The sequence below is a fragment of the Ursus maritimus genome, unplaced genomic scaffold (assembly GCF_017311325.1).
Source record: "Ursus maritimus isolate PB19 unplaced genomic scaffold, ASM1731132v1 scaffold_22, whole genome shotgun sequence".
NCBI lineage: Eukaryota > Metazoa > Chordata > Mammalia > Carnivora > Ursidae > Ursus > Ursus maritimus.
In genome coordinates this window covers 37,204,256-37,225,670 of record NW_024424675.1, presented here as the reverse complement: position 1 = coordinate 37,225,670, position 21,415 = coordinate 37,204,256, and the positions used below count along the sequence as shown (strand labels likewise).

At 45.8% G+C, this 21,415-nt stretch overlaps 1 protein-coding gene across 2 annotated transcripts in view; it reads right to left on the bottom strand.

Moving 5' to 3' along the window:
- The window catches only part of PTPN1 (protein tyrosine phosphatase non-receptor type 1), a 71,507-nt gene extending 62,495 nt beyond the window's left edge, over positions 1-9,012 (bottom strand). Inside the window, exon 1 of one of the 2 annotated variants that reach the window (XM_008698012.2) lies at positions 8,771-9,012. In XM_008698012.2, the coding sequence (XP_008696234.2) occupies positions 8,771-8,833 (63 nt within the window). In that variant the 5' untranslated portion in view covers positions 8,834-9,012. The remainder of the gene's footprint in view (positions 1-8,770) is intronic. The other variant, XM_040638470.1, reaches the window with a different exon arrangement.
- Between the last annotated feature and the right edge of the window lie 12,403 nt (positions 9,013-21,415).

Below are 21,415 nucleotides of genomic sequence, written 5' to 3'. Positions count from 1 at the left end.
ACCGTTCGAGCTAAGTTTTGCCCCATAAATAAAACAGCACGTACGGCGCAGCTCTTAAGCGGTTAGAATGGTAACCGCCTCCTCCGACTGAGATAGGAAATTTTAGAGCACGGACCACACCCATCGCCAGCTGCATTTCACACCGAGAACTAGGGATGCACCAGATTCCTACTTCAAACCAAAGCTTGCCTAAACCCATTTATTTCCTACTTTCAAAAACAACACCTTCCAACAAACAAAGTCTGTTGGGAAACACAAAAGTTTCCTGTCATCAAGTAGCGGAGCAAGTTGCAAAAGGAAGCTCAGTTGACAAATACACGTTCTTAAAAAACAGCAACTATGGCTGTTAAATTTTTACAGTGATTCTCTGCATGATGACTATGTTTTGGTAAGTTTTCTGGGGAAAACACAAGCTCACAAAAGACAGAAACAAGTGGTTAAGGAAAGGTGAGTGTAGATCCTGCCGATGGCCTCCTTGCACTCAATACCGTCACTCAAACGCTCAGAAGCACTCTTCCCAGCAGGCAGAAAAAGAAGGGAAAGCAGCAGACCTGGGCGCTGCGGCAAGAACAGATGAAATCAAATACCACTTACGACACTAATATTTGCAGGGTATGCTAAGAAAAGCTGTTAGTGGGATGTGAAGGAATATTTAATATACTAAGATAGAAATGGTACCATGATGGGTACATAAAGGATTCATTAAAACCCAGCACCACAGGGATGTGGATTCTCAAGGACTGTTCAAAAGACATGACCAGCTATCCCCTAGTGTAGCTAAATCAGCGGGTGCACGGGGGACTGCTCCAGAAACGTGGCTTTGGGCCTGTAAACCTGATGTGGCTTCATGCAACTTCCTGACCTTGCACCATTCCGCTGCACCCCCTCACCCCACCCCAGACGAGGATGACCCAAAAGACCCTGGCAACGGGGAGGTGGTATCCAGGTGGGGGTGAACAATAACAGCGATGTTCCCAGATGCTCCGAACTCTAAGACGCCGTTAAAATACAGTCCTGATCAGAGACAAAACAAAGCAAAACAGCAACAAAGAAACACAAAACAAAATACCCTCCCCCAAAGACCACGAAGTATCTTCTTAGAGGCACCTTCTCTCCCTGCAAAAGTGAGCTGCACAAGTATTTATGACCTACTGAAGGCATTTCTTTCCTTGGCCTTTGCAGAAGCAAACTAAGCCCTATCTGAATGGTGAAGCAGGACAAAATCTAAGAGAGATAAATATAACAGTGACAAATGTTTAACCATCAAGGGAATTTAAAGCTGATTTACCACATTACGTTAAATGCAGCTTGCCTATTTGTTCTCTTGAGTGAAGTTATATTCAGAAGTGATTTCATCCACAGGCATTTTTAAGTAACCTCCTGTTCTTAAGAGAACTCCAACTATTTGGAATAATTACTTGATGTTCGCTTTCCTGTAAGCAATTCACCATAGTGTATAATTTTCTGAGTAATCAGCACTCATCAGAATAAAAATTAGCTAGGCTGTTCAGTGAAACTTAGTGTAGCAATTTTAAAACGAGATTCCTCAAAAGGAAGAGATGCACCAATAAGAAAACCATTAAGTAAGAAAAAAAGTTGGGGGGAAAACATTTCATGAGAATAACAGATCAGGAAGACTTTTTCCTTCTCCAATCACTAACTAATACATTTAAAAAACACAATTTTGGAAACCTAGTTTTGCTATGCTCATCTTATCTTTGCAAGTGGTGTCACTTGCCCACAAAAGCCACAAACACAGCCGAGGTTTTTCCTGCCTCATCTGTAAAAGAAAACATGCCCCACTCAGTCTTTGGGAAGAAGCCTCTGCAAGTAAAAGAGAAGGAGCCCAGGACACAAGTCCACTTGGGCCCAGAGGTTTACTTCAACAAGTGGTAACCCCTCATTAGGATCCTGAATTTCCCGGCACAGTACCAGATTCAGAGTAGGAAGCAATACATGTACGTTCCCAGAGAAAACGCAGACCTTAAGTGTCACTTTGCTAATAAGCCATGTTTCCGTTGTAAGTCCATATGGTAAAAGTAACTTCTTGAAGCACCAGTTCAAGCACTCAGAACTGCAAACGGAATCATGTCACAATTTTTTTTAAAAGACCAAAAATCACTTAAGAATAGTTGTTATTTTGTCTGCAGTGTGACTTGTACCACAACCCATCAATAGATATGGGGACTAGACTTTTCTTTGGCTATTTATTTCAGGGGGAAAAAAAATCTTCCAGGTGAAATGGTCTTGTTTTGAGTCTTCAGACATTCAAAATTTATAAACCATTAGTGAGATACTCGTGATTATATCAAGCTGCCTAAAAGGGCAGCAGCTAGTGAACTATGAAGTCCACTTCTACAAAGTACTATTTCTAAAATGCCGGAGACTTAGGTACTTTCTTCTCAAACATGGCAGCTGTGTAAACTATCATACTAATTCAAATGAAGTGTAGACCAGATGTAGGTTTCTTTCTAAAATTACATCATAAAGGGCAGCTACTCTCCGGGTACCTAGCTGGGGCTGAATCTTTCGTAAATTCTCAAGAATCAGTTCCTCTATCTTTTACAGGAAAAACCACCCAATTGCTACTTAGAGAAAAACTGCAAGTATATTGCATATGTCAGTGCTACTCATTTTCCCACATTACTAAATCAAATGAGCTCTGCTTGCTAAAAGTGTTTAATACTTGGGGGAAAAAAAATACTCAATTCTTTTGAATCGTTAACTATACTCACAAAACTCCAATAAATTTTTGAGCCTAACTGTACTCACCGACACCCACACACCTTACAAAACTGAGTAACCACTGCAGTGTTTACAAGGATGACTTCGGGAACGTTAAATTCTCTTTGTGAGTACATTAAAGACTTTTATTACTTGACGTGAACTCAGTGATCAGTTAGGCCAAGATCATTTTTACAAAGGAAGGGACTGGAGAAGAAAGGAAGGGGCCCAGTTAGCACGGTTAGTGACAGAGCTGGGACCAAAAAAAAGCAAAAGATTCAACTACTCTCCTGGCCGGAAGGGTGGTCTGATCAAAGACCAAAAAACATTTGCCTTTACGGGGGGGGGGGAATCACAGACTTTGTAAGGGTTGTTACTTTATGGAGAACCATATTTTATATCCCATAATCAAAAATATTTTACAAACCAACCACATGCAAAGCCCTTCTAGAAGGCACGTGAGAACAAGTCAAAAGGGATCAGGACAGAGTAATTCAGTAATTCTTAGAGCACCTCTAATTTTCCTATTAAGTTCGCCTCAGTCCAAGTACAAATTTGGTATTAAATATCAAGTTTCTATAAAACAAACTGGTGGCATCAGCTTCTACTAGGTAAGAATTCAAGCCTTTCTTCCAAGCCGCCATGGCAGGCAGGACTAAACTGCCTCAGTAGGCCATACCTTAAAATGTGGTGATTTTCTCCAAGAGTGACCTCTGCCATCAGTACTAATGCAGGCTAATCTCATTGTTTCTACCATTCTTTCCCCACCTAGAACGGGAGTTGGGAAACAGGTCTTGTCCGTCTTTCTACTGCCAGGGCCTGGCAGAGTGCTGCCAACCAATTTAATCCCAACATTTCTTAGGCACTTTGTGCCAGATGCAGGGGACACCAAGATGAATGAGAGAAGGAAAAGCTGACCTCAATAGCTGGGACTCCAGAGCCCTGACAGAAAGAAACAGTGCCTTTAAGAGCAGGGCTTTAGATGAGATAGGTATGAAGCTGTGTGGAAACACACACACACACACACACACACACACACACACACACACACACACACACACACACGAGAGAGAGAGCAAAATCCAAAGCGAGGAGGCCCACATTTGAGCTGGGAGATGCAAGCCAGATTGTGAGAGAGGCCGCCTGGACAAAGCGTTAAGCCAAAACATAGAGGAGTGAAAGGAGGCGGCTGGGGGACACTGCCCCTTCTAGTGCGGCTAGAACAGAATGCACACGGGAGCGGGTGGCTGGAACCTGGCTGCCATGCTACGGAGTTTAGACCTCACAGGTATTACGAAAGCACGAGAAGTAGCTCGACCTAGTGAGAGGCTCAGGTCTGTTTTTAACACAATTATTCTAAGGATAATGTCAAGCATATACAGGGTGGGTGGGGGAAGATGTGAAGAGACTGTGAAGGGACCACTATTAATTCATTAACAGTTTCCCTCGTTTCTGTGGTCTGAAGCTAAAAATGACAAGTGTCTCATAGGCAAAATTTGAGGACCTAGACCCCTGCGCTAGCAGAAAGGATGCCATGGCGGCCAATCAATGAAATGTGGTAGAGGGAATCAAGGACTATCCCCAGCATTCATGCACATTCAAAACACGCACATCAATTGACTGGTACCAAACTACACAGTCTTGGAAATAATGACCCAGCTAGACTTCCCGTTTTGCCCCCAGAACATGGGCAGTAGGAAGAAACACACCCAGCCTATTTGTCAGTATTGCCAAATTAACAAACTGACAAAGTAACAAAAATGAACAAATTAACATAAACACTAGGGAGGAATACCAGCTTGCCCAAAATATGCAAGACTCGCAGGTAGGTCTACAAAAAAGTACCTGCTCAATAAAACCACGGCCTAGGACAAAAATTGCCAAAAGAATTCTGCAATCTAAAGATCAGAAAATACGGGCGCCTGGGTGGCTCAGTCGTTAAGCGTGTGCCTTCAGCTCAGGGCATGATCCCAAGGTCCTGGGATAGAGCCCCACATCAGGCTCCTCCGCTGGGAGCCTGCTTCTTCCTCTCCCACTCCCCCTGCTTGTGTTCCCTCTCTCGCTGGCTGTCTCTCTCGCTCTGTCAAATAAAATCTTAAAAAAAAAAAAAAAAAAGAACTCAAAAAGGGGGTGGGGGAGAAAATGAAAAGGCACAAATATTTCAGCAGTTTATAGTCTGGAAAACCCTTACACGGCATTTTAAAAAATATATTTCTATTATGAAATTCAGTATACATTCAATTACATTACTCAATACCAGGTATTTCTATAGGTTTGGGGGAGCCATTCATGCTAAAACACAAACGCAGTGAGGAGGCTATGGAGCCCATTGGTAGATCACTGATAACTGAAAATCGTCAGCGTCACCATGATCCCCTGGCTGACTTTTGAGAGTCAAATGCAGTTTACATACTTCCAAAACTACCAAAGTATACCTACAAATATGCCAGGGATGCCAAAGAAATAATAATAGCAAAAAGTCCTCTCCTCCACTATTTCTACTTGTGCTTCCAGTTAATTTGAGTCCAGACAATTACAGAGTCTTCCCACCATCTCCAAAGTGATGATCAGACACCCAAACTTAGCTCACTCAGACCAGGGCTACACAAGAGCATTTAGATCTAATGGGTCACTCAGATGACTACAACTTCCCAGTCTCTCCGTGTCATTTCCGTTTGTCTTTTTGTTTTTTCAAGTGAAGTGAGTCATAGTGTATAGATCTTTCTCCTCTGCACAAAATACAGTTTTTCTCTGAAGAGAATGGTATTGATATAAAAATTATTAGGAAATTTTAATATTCATTTTCTTGGACTGTAATGCTATAAGCTGTATACAGCAGTAAGGGATTCGAGCGAACTACTGTCATAACATGGTTTTAACCTAGTCAGGCATTCGATCAGCTTTCATAACGAAAGCAGCTATAAAAACAAATGTCAATTGGAAGAGTGGCCCACTTTACAAAGCCTGCCTCTAACATGAAATAAATCTTGACTTCAAGTCAGTAGCTATTGTTGCAATCTCCTTATCTGAAACAATCACATCATTCACAGTGAAAAATAGTGAACAGTGTCAGAGAATCAAAGAACTGGAGATGAGACAAACAGCAAAACACCTGACTCAAACCTTAAACTACAAACGGAGGGCAGCTCATTAGCTATTTTCATTCATTCCAGCCCTCTTCTCTCTCATTCCGGCCCTGAAAACCAAGCCTCCCCGTGTCCACGAGCCCTCTCCCCTTCTGGACGGCGAGACGAACTCAAACTCCAGGCTCACTAAATATTACTTCCACTTTTCAAAACAGGCACACAATCGCCTAAATGACAGAAAGCAATTTTTAAAACCATCTACATATGCTATCAAAGCTGACTTTTTATATATCTAAATGCTGATTAGTATCTACGTGACTAACAGTTAAAAACACAAGTCATGCTCACTTTATCAAGCTCAGCTAGCACAGAATCTTCGCCCAAGAAACATTTGTTTCCTATGCCACCACATTCCTCGGCATTCAAGTCTACTTCACCCTTTGTTCTTCTCCCAATTGTTTCCAAGTTTCTGCATCTTTTTGTTTGAGTTAGGACAGAAATATAGTGAGAAATAACTGCACTGCCTCATTTACAAAATTTTAAGCAAAATTACATATTAGTTTTCTAATCACAATAGACTACGCAAGCTCAAAATGACTTCGTAGAAGGCTGCCCTCACTGTGACATGCTATAAAATATTAATTTTTTTACTTCTATTTTCTACCAACGATGAACACATTTCTTTGAATTCTTGAAAAATAATGGTTTTGGTAAACTGACACACACTTTGGGAAATTTGCCACCTTAGATTCAAGGTCGCTTCAACTCTACGTTTTTAAAAATGCCACAGTTGCCCCAAAAGAGTATTTTACACACTCCTAAAACACTTTTAAACTCAAAAAGGAGAGGAGATTCTGATTTCAATTTTAGAAAAGAAAAATATCTGTATGCTTTAGGTGAAGAAAGCCTACAGTGGACAATTCTCTAAAATAAAAAGAAACCACCTCCAGGAACGTGCAATCCACTAAGAAGCGGGGGAAACCTCAACACATTGCAGTACCACTAACTCCTGGCAATCAAATGTGGGAGACACACATGAGACCCGTGAGGGAAATTAACTGAAGACCAACATGCTCCATGCCGGTGGCGTGCATAACACAGTTTTAACAATGCTTGGGGGATGGGTTTCCCATTTTGCCCTAAAACAGTAAGAAATAAAATTCAACCAAGAACTAGGTTTTTTTTCTCCAAGAACTTTTTGTAATATGATTTTGTTGTTGCCAACTTAGTTTCAGTACAAAAGATTTTCCCCAATGCTTCCTAGAGGCCATCTCTACTGTGATGGGGTATATTATAATCAATACTTCGAACCAACAATTTTTTCATTTAAGGCCCCTTGAGACTCTACTGCATTAGATTTGATGCAGAAAATGTGTCTACACATTCTCAAAGTCACTAGTGGAATTCATTCAATTAACTCAGAGATGAGACAGAATACAAAATTCATATATTGATTCAGCATACTTATACAGATTACAGTGGTTACAAGTATTAGTCTATCAGAAGTTAATATCCATTACAGTCCTAGTAAGAGGAATCCTGTCAGATAAGCTTGATGCAAATCCACATGAAGCCAGGCCTGCCAAAAAAAGGCTTTTGTTAGTCAAGCATACCAAGGAACTCCTTAAAGCTTTTTTCAAGTGGAGCTCAAAATAGATTTTAATACGACCAGCTGATGGATCTCACAATTTGCCTTTTGAGCCCATAAGCTGAAAACAGAATAAAATGCATTCTCCCTTTACACAAGTAACAAAAATCTCCCTATTCTGTCCATCGCCTATTTAAAATACCCAGTGTGGTTTTGGTTAATCCTCACAACCCCCGCAATGACATTTAATCAGGAGCTCGTATTTTCTGTAGAGGATTTAGCTGATTATGAAAGCAGTCCTTTTCGTGTTGTTAATCTGATGCTGCAGATAGGTGAGAAACCCTACCTTCCTAACTTTTTTATGAACCACGTAACCCACAAGGAGATGAAGACTGGGAGGACTCCATTATTTCTCAGCCAGAACAAAAAGGGTAAGATGCTCAGTGGGGAAAGAAGCTATTTTAGAGAGGGCAAAAAAACGTTAACCTTCCCTGCTTCCAGCCTGAAAGGGTAATACTTTGGCCCCAGAGGAGTGGGTACCGCAGGCCTTCTGGCTGAAAAGCTCATTCGCCTGACCTCAGGGCTTGCTGCAGCTCCTCATTCAGCACACAGAGCAAAAGTCTCTTCCTCTGACAGATCCTCCCTGATCCCCCTTGAGGTGGCCCACCTTCCAGGCAGTGACTCTACCCCGTTATGGTGTTTCGTTTTCTTCACAGCATTTGTCACAATCTGAAATGATTTGCTCATGTGTTTGCCCTATTAGACTCTAAGCTCCGCAAGAAATAGGGTCCTGTCTGTCCTGCAAACACTACTTCCAGCGCCATGCCCAGCATGGAATTGGCACGCCAATTCATGTTCACTAAATGAATGAACAGGAAGGGGGAAGAGGACTGTCATCCTTGGGATTTGACACATACTGAGACGAGGGGAAAGGAAATGTGAAGGAGGGAGGGGGGAATAACCCTTTCCCCCAGGGAGACAAAGGAAGAGAGTCTGAGGTGGTCCAGTCTAGAAAAGGAAGTAGTGGGGGTGTTCCATCAACCCCAGGGGACAAAGAGTGGATAAGCAGGGGGGCGGGGTCAGGGTGCGAGGGATTCGCGCTGAGAGCACCGACGGGCGGCCTCCAGGTTTCAGAGCTCACCCGGGCTGGAGGATACGAGGTGGGTGGGGGATCAAAGAGGTTTGAGAGGCCCGGGAGAGAGGCAGGCCCACCCGGGGGACAAAGAGAGAGGAGGCCGGCCTCTGCCGCCGTCGGATCGAATCCTCACGCAGCCGGGCCGAGACCCCAAGGGAGGACCGGGACCGGGGGTCTGAGGGGAAGGTTCACGCGGCCTAAGCGAGGGGCATGCCGCGCTCCGGGGCGCTACCCCACCTGGTAAATGGCCGCCCAGCTCCCGGCCTTGTCGATCTGCTCGAACTCCTTTTCCATCTCCATGACGGGCCAGGGCGGCTGCTGCGCCTCCTCCTGGGCCCACTGCACCGCCTGCCGCTCTAGGCCGCGCCGCGCTCTCAGCTCTGAGACCCGCTGCAAGCCTCGACTCCCGCCGCTACTGCCGCCGTAGCCGCCGCTGCTTCTTCATGTCAACCCGGCAGCCGGAAGTACGCACCGCGCTGCCGCAGACCCCGCCCCCCGCGCGAGAGAACCAGTCAGCATTCGAAAATGTCGGCCAGCACTTCCGCGGGGCGGAGCCGGGGGGAGGGGCTGGGGGAAGTGGCCTCAGCCCCGCGAGACGTCAGGCAGCGTGCGCTCCCTCCTCCAGCCTCGGGGCTCGGGGCTTGGGCGTGGCCCACGCCGGTTGCCTAGGCGACCTTGGGAGTCCCGCCCACGGAGCGTGGGTTTGCAAGGCCCCGGTGGACCTTGGGTTCAAGCCTCGACGCGGCCGGTTGAGTCACAGAGTGACCCTGAAGTAACCGTGCATCTGTCCTGCAGCGCCAGGCCCCTGGCCTCAGTGCTGCAAGCTGGAGTATGGGCCGAGGGCTGCATGCCTTCCCCTAAGGCCAAATGTCCGCCGCTTTTTCGAGGGTACTGTCCTTGTCTGAAACGCAAGATTTCTGTTTGAGGTCTCCTATCCTGGGCACTGCAGGAATGAATGGAATGGGGTCTTGGCATGATTTTCAGTATTTCTCAAAGTAGCAAGGAAATCCTGCTCAGATTGGACTCAGTGGAGCACAAATTACGTGGTACATTTATATATTGAATAATGCAGATTTCTAGAATCCCCTTAAAGGGATTCGGATATCAGGAATCTGTATTTTTCACCAGCAACGCCAGTTCTACTATACCTGTGGTCCTTAAAGCACATATGGGACAGATTGCTCAGGTTGCCTTCCTGTGGGTTCTAGCTTAAGCCATCCATTCCTGGGCCTGGCACATTATGTGGAGATTGTGAATTAACTCCATGGGGTCAGAGGACCTAGAGAACCGGATCACCTCTTTTTCATTGTTCCCATCTCAAGCTTGCCCAGAGAAGCTGCCTGATTTCACTGGTTGAATTCTAGCTCATTCTTTCAGTGCTTGTGGCTGCCATTCCAAGTACATGTTCTCACTTAATTTCTACAACAACCCTATAATATAGGCACTATTATTATTCCCATTTTGTAGATGAGGAAACTGAGGTGCACAGATGCAAAATCACTTGTGTTTAGTAGCATTGCACATTGGCACGGAAGCCAAGATTCTCACCAAGTCTCCGGGGGAGTGCTTGCTTTGGAGCCAGGCTGCCTAGATCCAAATTCCAGCTCTACTAAATGCTAGCTCTTCAACTTTGAGCGAATGATCCAACCTCTCTCTGCTTTTGTGCCCTCCTTTGTAAAATGAGGACAATAAAAGTACCCACCTCATAGAGGTGGTGTGAAGACTGAATGATTATACACATTGCTAGAGATCTGGCACTTAGTATAGTGAGTGGATCAAATATATTAACCTGTGTGATTATATACTTCCCAATAATAGCAAATAGGGAGGTAAATGAGTAATTATTGAATAAACGCAATTGGTTTGATAGCCAATGTCTTTTTTTTTTTTAAAGATTGTATTTATTTATCAGAGAGCGCACAAACAGGGGGAGCGGCAGGCAGAGGGGGGAAACAGGCTCCCCGCTGAGCAGGGAGCCCCATTCAGGACTCCATCCCAGGCCCCTGGGATCATGACTTCAGCCAAAGGCAGAGGCTTAACGACTGAGCCACCCAGGCGTTCTAGCCAATGTCTTTAGAAGCTGAGTATTCCATCGGGGAAAATTAACAGAAGATGCCCATTCTGGTGAAAATTTTGGAAACCCCTACACCTAGAAGCTGCCTAATTTAAGTCTTAGCCATTTAGGTGACTCTCCTGTCTCCTGCATTCTTCCTGCCCTCATTTCTTTGAGTGCTGGTTTGTCTGAAACTCACAGAACTGAGAGCTCCTTGGAGGAACAGAGAACAGGGCTGGTTCATTCCTGTCCTCCTGAATAAATAAAATATCTATCTGGAGCCCAGGTGGCCCACATGCCTGCAGGGAGTGCCACCCAGTGACTGGAACGGCCTCAGAGTGGCTCCAAAGCTATGCACAGGTTCTTGGGGGCTGCCGGAGGCGGATAATGCGGGGCCCGAGTTTGGGCTGTTTCGTGGCTGTATTAATTTCCTAGAACGGCCATAACAAATGATCACCAATGTGGTGGCTTAAAACAACAGAAATTTATGTTCAAACAGTTGTGGAGGCCAGAATTCTGAAATCAAGGTGCAGCAGGGCCTTGCTCCTTCCGAAGGCTCTAGGGGAGAATCTTCCTTGCCTCTTGCAGCTCCTGGTGGCTGCAATCATTCCGAGGCTTGTGGGGTATCGCTCCAGTCTCTGCGTTCATCTGGTTTTCTCCTCTGTATCTTCTCCTCTTCTGTCTAAGCTCCCTCTGCCTCACTCATATAAGGATACCTGTCACTGGATTCAGGAACTACCCTAATCCAGGATGATTTGGCAATCCCAGGTCATCCAAGACGATCTCATTTTGAGATTCTTAAATTAATTACATCTGCAAAGCCCCTTTTTTCTGAAAAAGATCATATTCTAGATTCTGGGGGTTAGGACATGGATATATTTTTTTGGGAGGCCCAACTCAACCTATTACTGCAGCAGAGGGTGAAACTGGTCACAAACATTGATCCTGAATGAAATCCCTAATTTCAGGTATCTGCTAATCCCGTTATATCCATTCTTCACATAACAGTAGGGCTTTTAATATTTGGATCATGAAGCTCTTAATATGTAAAACCCTCCAATAGTTTCCCATCCTTCTTGGAATGAAACTCAAATAAATCCTAACCCTGGCCCATAAGACCCAGGCAACCTGGCTCCTGCCCACCTCCCCAGCCTCTCCCCTCTTCTCATACTCCACTCCAAACCAGTCCCTAATACATCGAACTAGTTTCTACCTCAGGACCTTTGCACCAGCTGTAACTTCTGCCTGAACCACACTTCTTGCAGATCTTCTCACCCTTCAGGTCTCAGGTCAAATGGCACCTCTGCGGACAGGTCTTTTCTGACCACCTTCTAACACAGACCAGAGCTTGTTCTGTGCACCATGGCATTCACCTCTGTCTAAAATTCTCCTGTTTATTTCTTTGTTGGCTTGCTTCCCTCTCCTGCCCCCCACTATAATGTTCTATGGGGGCAGGGGCCTTGATTTCCTGTCTGTGTCCCAAGCATCTGATACTGGGTCCGGAGGGTCCCAAGGTCTTCTGCAGCTCTCTGAGGCTTCCTTTCATCTGTGAAGCTCTGCCAGTTCCTGCCATGGCCTGGCCGAGAACCAGCCGAGCCCTGGGATCCCTCAGAGATTTGCTGATGATGACTGGGACTCTTTGAGTGATGACTGTTAAGAAAATAAACAAATGACCATGTGTCGTGATAGCTAAAACCTTTTCCCAGCAGGCATGCCTGAGGAGTGGGCTCATGCAGTTTATTGGGCCTTTCCTTCATGGATTTAGCTAATGAAGGAAATCAATGACCCATTAAACTTTTTAAAAAGTCCTAAAGAGCTGTCAGTGGAGAAGGTTGGCTGTTTACCACGCCTCCAACAGATCATCTGCTCCTAACTTAGCCGTGTCAGCAAGTTTTCCTAGTCGTTTTTCTGGGAGATGGCCCAGGTTAAGAGCTTGGGCTCCACAGTGAGACCAAAGTGGTCTCTGATGAAATGTCCCTTCCTCAGAAAGACCCTCTCTGACGCCTTCTAATAAACGGTATCCCATCACCCTATCCCTTTTCCCTCTTAGCACTTACCAGGCTTTTAAGGACTTATTTTCTCCTGTCTGTTAACATGTGATGTTATGTTCTATATTTGTTTTTTTGTGTCTATCCTCCATATCCACCACTAAATATAAACATCACAAAAGAAAAGAGACTAAGTTGATTTGGTTCAATGCTGTCTTCCTTGAGTGACAGGTCATTCCCACATGAGCACAGGATTCCTGGGAAGGTTCCAGAATCCAAAATGACGACAGGGCTTCTTTCTACTTCACAGACTCAGAGCTCAGGGTCATCCAGCTCCCTTTGTCCACTGATGAGGACACGTGGCCAGGAAAGGAAATGGCCCTGCCATCTGAGAATCACACATGCTCTCCTAACATAGTTTGGCACCTTGACTGGATGGATGGCTGGTTTGGGGTCAGCCAAAGACCTCCCTGAGATGGAATAACTAACTGGGGACAAAGCCAAGGCCCACAGCACTGGAGACTGGATGCATAGTGTTTCAGTCTCTAGCCACAGACTGTACTGTGGTCTTGCATTTTATACTTCCCAACAGCCCTGCAAGCCTCGCATTATCCCATTTTGCAGATGAGGAAATGGCTGTTCAGAGAGCACAAAGAGGTAAAATTAGTGAATATCTAATACAGAACACTGGCTTGGGCACAGTGGATAGGAAGATTTTAAATCTTGCATCTGCTACTTACTTGCTTTCAGGCCTCAGGCAAGTTGCTTAAGCCCGGTGTCAGCCTGGATGCTTTCCAGTGAGAAAAACTCAACTGAAAGTGGCTCTCACAAAAAGGGGAATTTACTGGCTCATGAAACTGGGAAGTCCAAAACTGGCTTGCTTCAGGTACAGCTGTATCCAGGAGCTCAAACAATATCATCATGACTCTCTCCAGCTCTCTTACCTGCTGCCTCCTGTGTTAACTTCAGACTCCTATAGACTCTCCCCCTGAGGTCACCAGGATGGCCCCAGTGGCTCCAGACTCACATCCTGCCAGCCTAGCAACCCCAACGGAAAGATTGCTTCTTTCCCCTGGTGGTCTCAGCATAAGTCATGGCTTTGCATCCCATCAGTCAACTGAGTCTCACATCTCGACACCAATCTCTCTGTCCAAGGGAAATATTGGTAAATGAAGAAACTGAGGCCCAGAGAGGTCAACTTCTTAACCAAGGTCACACAGCTGTAAGTAGCAAAGTGGGATTCAAATATGGACAGTCTGGTTTCAGATCCTGTGCTCTCGGCCATGATGCTATACAGTCTCTCCAAGAACTCCCATGAGCATTAAACAAATAATCACCCCAAAGAGATCATAATAGTGATCATAATTGTCACTTACAATAACACAGAGGAGCCTGTATTATTCTCCCCTGTTTGAACTGAGGCACAGAAAGGTTAAGCAACTTGCTGATGGTCACACCACTAAGAAAGGATGGAGCCAGGATCTGAACCCAGTTTAGCTCCAGGTGCTGCTCCCAGTTCTGACATCCTGTCCACAGATACAAGTTCTGCACTGTTTCAGAATTCTGAGCAAAGTCTGCAGTCCAGAAGCTCCTCACTCACATCCTTACTGGACTCCCCCACCTCTCCACCCCCAGAAAATATTTTAGACTACTCCAAGCCATTAAAAATAAAAACAAAAATAAATACATGAATCTAATCTGGAGCTGCCTGTCCTAACGGGCGACTGCCCAGCAGGGGGGAGGAAAAGGCACTCAGGGGGAACTAGGGGAATCACGTGTGTTCTGAGAAAGGAGGGTCAGAGGCATGGGGGGAAGGTTCCAGAAGGGAAGTTAGACTCAAGGATGGAAACTAGACCAGGTCCCATGCTTTCAGCGAAGGAGGAGTCCAGGAAGGTTTCCAGAGGCCATTGCAACTTCCCCTACCCTCTAGTTTAGAGGGTTGGAGGTGGGGGGACACTTACATTGCACACTTCGTGATTCTGGGCACAGGGTCTGGAATCCAGCTGTCTTGGGCTTGTGTGCCCTTGGACAAGTTCCCCACCCTCTGTGATCCTCGGCTTTCAATCTTCTTCCATCAAGGCAGGAATGTGATGGTCAGATGAAAGGGTGTCCAGCCCGGTCTCCAGTTCACGGCAAGGAATTAATATACATGGCTGTTGTCATTCTGCCTGTGTAGGTTGCTGAGTGGAAAAAGCAGGCTGCCACGGGCTTCCAGATGTTTCCATAGTATATGTTGTAACCTGCTGTCTACCATCTCTAATTTTTGTCCTGCTGGTGGAGGTGAGCAGAGTCAGCCTTGCGGGCGTGTGTGCAATCTGTGCATATCCTTATGAAGATTTTGAACTTCTTGGTAATTTCTGAACAAGGGAACTGTGTATTCATTTTGAACTGGGCCTCACAAATTGTGTAGCAAGTCCTAGAGGTGAGATCCCGATTTTCAAATTCTTGCAGTGGGCTAGAAGCCATTTCTGTCTTTGAAAATGGAAATGGTCTCTCCCCTTTATTCTGGGAGGAAGCACTGCTCTTGGGGGAAGTCCTAAAACAATGACATTGTCCAGATAGATTCCCCATATTGGACTGTATACTATTGTTAGTAACAGAAATTAGAATAGCTACATGTACTGGGTGTTAATTGTGGGCCAGTCTCTGTGCTAAGTCGGCATTTTACCTCCATCATCTCTCTAGATCTCCCCAACAAACCTGTGAATGGGGCTGTCATTAACCTCATTTCAAGATGAGGAAAGAGAGTGGTTTTGTAATTTGCCCACTGTCACACAGCAGCATTGGCATAATGAGTTGAGTGGGTCTAAAGATAGCAGGCTTTTAGAGAAAAGGAATTACATTCTAAGCTTACATTTAGATAGAAATGTTCTGGGAATCCTTGGGAGAGATGTGTGTCTTTTTGATCAAGTATCCGCTCTAGTAGTTTCTGTATTTGAAGATGGAGATAGCCTTTCATATGAGACCCCGCTGCACAGAGAAGGAGCCCCTGGCCCCAAATTTTCTTCTTCTTGTGCTGGAGACAGACATGTGGAGAGGACCCACACTTGGAGTGACCGAAAGCAGACGGAACCAGACTAGGAGGAATGTGCTTACAACTCTAATGCTGGCCTCACTTGGGCTGCGGGGACCGCATAGTGTAGGGAGCTCCCCCGCTGCCCATATCCGGGGTAGGTAAGGAAGAGGAGGGTTCTAAATTCTAGAAAGAAAGGGTCAGGAAGCCTCCCTCCATGAGAGGTAGGCTGGCTCCCACAACACGGTGGCAGGCTGGAGAGAAAGGAGGGTCAAGACCAGCACGAGAGAAAGAATGATCCAGGTACATGGGTTCAAGGAGCTATTTGTTTACAATTTCATTTTACATGTTCCTTTTCTGCATTGTAACTCCACCTGTTATCGCCAAGGCTTCAGTAAAATTTCATTCCCTGCTATGGACTCATCTTAACTTTGGGGTCAGATATTAATTGTCACCAACATCAAATCTCCTCTTTTTTTCATAGAAATGGGATTGCAGCCAGGCAAATGGCTGCCCAGCAAAAGACTACATTTCCCAGCTTCCCTTGCAGCTAGATATGCCATGTGACTACATGCTGGCCAATAAGACGTGAATGGAAGTGACCTGCTCCACACTGAATCACACCCTCAAAGAGTCAGGGGGTGCTGGGTGTTGGGGGGCAGGGCAAGTTCTTTCTTTCACATTTTGCCCATCCTGCTGCCTACAATGTGGACATAGTGGGCTCCAACTTGAACTGTGCGTTCAAGGGAAACAACGCAAGGGAAACAAGAGACTAAGATAGAGGGAGCCCGGGACCCTGACTCTGAGGAGCTGCCCCATCTTCCCCAAACTGATCACACACAGATTGTTACATGAGAGAGACATAAAAAAGGGCTGCTATTCAGCTGATATGCATGGATCTGGTCATCCAGCTTGTTAGAAATGAACTGCTTTGTTTAAGCCGACGTTAGTGGTAGTCGTGGTTATGATAATTGAAACTATATTCTGAGGAACCGAGCCATGATCTTGGGGGCTGTTACGGAAGAGGGCTGGCTACTGCTGCCAGGTCAGATGGTGCTGGGGACAGGCGCAGCATCCTGGTGCAGGCAGTTAAAAACTGGCGGCAGAGGGCCGTGGAAGTCCTGAGAGAGATGGCTCACTATGGTTGCCAAGCAGCCGCAAGGACGGTCCATGGGGCATGTAAACATCCTGCCAGAGATTCTGAGTAATATCCTGCAGAAAAAAACTGACAAAAATTTGGTCTTCTTATAGCTATGGGGTCCTCCCAGAAATTTGGGGGATAGCTGGAGTTATAAACAGTGCCCAGCCGATGTTAATTCCCTTCTGAGGTGGATACTTCTGGTTGTCTCTCTACCCATCATTCCCTTTCCCTTTCTTCTTGGTTGACAGAACCCACCCATTATAACAGAGGCTGAAAAGATGAGATGTTCCTTTTAGAAGCCACCTTCACAGAGCACAGACATATGACTCTATCCCAAGCCAGTGGGATGGGAGGCAAAGTCTGCCCAGGAGCTTCTGGGAAAGGCTTTTCCCTCTCGTAAGAGAGACACAGGAGAGGAAGTGTGCCCTTTCTTTGCCAGGCTAAGGCCGGAGGAACAGAGAGAGAGACAGCACCTGGGTTCTTGGCAACCTCATTGGGCTGTTATACTGTCCCTGGAACCACCTACCTCTAGACTTCTTTGTAAAGACCATAAATGGTTTTGTTGTGAAAGCCACTTTGGGTTGGCTTTTTTGTTACTCACAGCCCAAAACATGCTGACTGATCCATGGCCTTTATCTTCTTTCTCTACTTCCTCCAGCCCAAGGGTCTCAAGTTGACCCACATGCCTTCTTCAGAGCACTGGTTGCTTTGGAGGTCAAGATCTCTTGGAAACCACCTGTGTCAACTTGTCACCACTGTCCTAAATAAGGACCTCCCTGTCACTTCTTACTTCTTCATTTCAGGAGTGAGATCTGTATCTGGGTGGGGTGAGAGCAGAACTTCAGCCTTTGTGCAAACCTCAATTTCGGCACGGATCGATCCTTTAGTATTGGCCCCATCAGGCCACCTGTGTGTCTCTCTCAGCTGACTAGGAGCCCCTCACAGGCAGGGACTGTGTAGTATTCATCCTGGCACTTGTCCAGGGAAGCTCAAGACCTGGGCAAGAGGAGGTGCTCCCTGAATGCTTCTTGAATGAATACATGAAAGAATGAATCATCTCAACCCAATGTTATCACCTCCCTAAACAGAGCCGATTTTCCTCCCCACTGTCCTCCTACGCTACTCTAGGACAAGCCAGTTCTTGCAGAAATAGAGCCAGAAAGAAAAAGTTAATCCAACTCTCCTTGCAAAGCAGCTTCTAATCCTCCCCTTAAAATCCCTTTAACCCACTGCGGTCAGCCTCAGTTATGGCTCAGCATGGAGCCAGCTCTGACCCAGGTCTTCTCAAAAAAGGGAAAAAGGGAGGAGGGAGAGAAGGATGGAAAACTCTATTTAAGACACTTTGAGAAACATGGAAGAAGTAAAGATAGAAGAAATCCGGAGCGGGTGTTCCCTTCGCTCGGAGTTCTAAGTGCTAGCATTGGGGGGGGGGGGGCATTTTTATTTTTCTCAGTTCTTTTCCTATCACAAAACGAATACACATTTAATGAAGAGATCTTGGAACGTCCATGTGAAAGAGAGAACACTTACTTCTTTGTCTCACTGCTTGTCATGCCCACTGTTAAAATTTTGGTGAATGTGTTTTCACGTTTCTTGAGTTCTCCGCCTCTTCCTTTCTACCTCCATCTCCCCCTACCTCAGCCCCTCTCCTCTCTTCCACGCTGTCTGTCTCTCTCCAGGTCTCTGACTCTTTTTCTCCTCCTCTGTCTCTCAAACTTAACTATTTCCAAGTTCTTCACCCTTCAGAGGGGGTCATTCCTCCCTTTAAGAACCCATATGCATGGTCTAATTCCCATCTTACAAGGCAGTTGGAAATCAAATCACCTTCCCTCCATAGTGCTTTCTAGAAATCCGAATACAGTGTCCCTGAACTCTGATTGTCACTGCCTCTCCTTGCTGTAAATTGTTGCTTCAGTCTCCTCTCTAGCTCCCCCTTGCTCTTCACAGATCAGTGCAGAATGCTTTCAGCTGCAAGGAACATTCGATCCGACTAATGGCAGCTTGAGCAGGACAGAGTTTATTTTCTCCGCAGAAGAAGGCTGGGGAGAGGTGTTCTCTCGTCATGATGATGACCTGCCCGCATTTTCTCAGCATATGGTGTTCACACCTGCAGCTCTCAGGGCCAAAAGCTTTCTCTGGCCATGGGAGTGGGCTCAGCTCACCTTAGGGCCTGGCCAAGAGTGCTGGGGAGTGTGTGTGCTGGGGAGTGTGTGTCCTCAGAAGCAGCCCTCAATCAGTAACAAATGCAAGTTGGTGAATAAGTACCCCAGCTCCTTGTCCCTCAGGGAGGGCAACTCAGAGGCGTGTTCTGCAAACTCTCCCAGTGGTCCCCAATGAGAAGGAACCCCACTTGCCTGCAGCAGTGATCTGCTCATGAATGCCCCTTCACCTCCCAGTCTCATTTCCCCACTCCTGAGATTGCCTCTTGAATAAGTTACTTGCCTTCAAATCCTTGTCTCAGAGTTAGCTTCTGAAGGAACTCGGCCTAAGACAGCACACTTTTGGCTTTTCCTTTTATCTAACTCAGAGGCTTCAAATAGAAGTGACTTCTCTGACCACTGTGACTCCACAAACTTCTAGCATCTTTAAAATAGCACTGCATCCCACCTTCTAATCCTCAAGACATCAAAAATATTGGGTTTCCACCCCGGGGGCCTCTGTTATACCTGCTTTGTACCAGGTACTTTGCATACCCAATAAAGTATCGTTAGGAGCCCTCTGGGCCTCTGAATCACTCAGCTAAGTTTGGAGGTCATCCAGCAGTTGGGGACAGCCACCTTTCTTCAGGGCTCGCTGTGAAGCTATTTCAATGAAATGACACCCCATTCCACTCCTATCTTGCACTGCCCCACCCAGTTCCAAGTTCCTAGAGCCATGAGTCTAGCTTGAACTGAGTGATGGGAGGGAGGGTATAAAAGAACTCTGAATCGAATCTGAGACTGAAATTATTTCAAGTACATTTTCATTGAAATATAACACATATACAGAAAAGTAAATGCATTGTAAGTACAGAGATGCAAGAATTTCCACAAACTGAACATACTCATGTATCCAGCATCCAGCTCAAGATACAGAACTCTACCAGCCCCCTAGAAAGCCACCTTGTAGCCCTTCTTATCACTTCCCCGGCTCAAGACCTACCATCACCCTAACATCTATCACCCTGGATTACTTTTGCCTGTTTTCAAATTTTACATAAATGGAATCACGCGGTGTATGCACTTTCGTATCTGCTTCTTTAGCTCAGCATCATGACCATGAGATTCCTCCGTGTTGGGGGGAGTCGTGGCTCACTTGTTGAGATGAACATTTTAACTTGAGGAGTTTTAAGTTTTGAAAGCTGAAATGAGACCGCTTTGGTAACCAAAAGAGCCTGACAAGTTACGGAATGGCAGAAAGGTAGGTTGAGGAAACCCATCCCTAAAGAGCTGCATGATTTGGGGCAAATGACTTAACTTCTTGTTTCTCTGTTCTTATAAAATGGGGATAATATGGGTTCCTGCCACCTACGGTCATTTTGATGATTTCATGAGCTAACAAATCCAGGGTATTTAGGGCTGTGCCTGGTGCCCAGGGAGCTCTCTGTGAGGACTTGCTACTACCTCTACTACTGTCTCTACTACTACTACTACCACCACCACTACTCTGTGATTTTTATTATTACCCAGAGGGAAAGGGAGGTTTCAGCAGAGGATATTTGGTTGTAGTTATTATAAAAACAAAAACGATTTCATAGCTACATCTCAACGAGTTGAGACATATCACTAAACCGGTTAGACGTGTGTCATCTCAGTTACACTGCACATCAACCTTGAGAAGCTAATATGATAATGCTCATTTGACAGATGAGACAGCGGAGCCTTGGCGGGAGAGGGAACTCCCTTGGGGTCACACCCTGGGTGCGTGGTGGAGCCAGGGTCTCTCTGACCACGGAATCCTGTTCTTCTCTTTGTCCCTTAACCTAATTTGGACCCTGGCTGGATCTAGCAGTCTTCAGGATGGGCTGGGGTGACTTTGCTGGGCTGCCTTTGGCATGACCCCCGCCCCCCGATTCGGTGTTTTCTTTAGAATTTACCAGACTGTTTACTGTGTTGATTTTCCCATCCACCTGACCACACGAGACTCAGTCGTTCTTGTAGGTTTCAAGAAATTTGTAAATTACCAGGTGAGTCAGTCATACTCAGCAAACACGGTTTAAGGTAGCTCCACGGTGGTGGTATGGTGGCTGGGAATGTGGGGGGGTTTTGGCTGAAATTAGTCAACTGAGGTAATAGAATTTTCCCACTACAAGTCACGAAATTGGTTCTAGCCAACAGGAACAGAAGAGGAACTTGTTAGAAGGACGCAAGGCACTTTATAGAAATAGAGCGAAAGAACTTTCTAGAGAGAAAGTTCCAGAAGCAAGTTTGAAAAGGATTGGAAACAGGATGCCCTGGGGGGGTCTTGGCCTCATCAACTGGCTAGTGTTCTCTTCAGCTCTGATGATGTGTCACTTAGGGTGTTTTGGCTGCAAGTAACAGAAAACTCAGTTTGAGCTGGCTTAAACAGTAAGGGAGTTGGTTGGTAGGGCAATTCCAGGGTTGGTTGACTCAGAGATTCAAGAATGTACTTGAGACCCAGGTTCTCTTTCTTTCTTCCCCTACCATCCACGTATTAGCTTCATTTGAAAGCCCGTTCCCTCTATGGC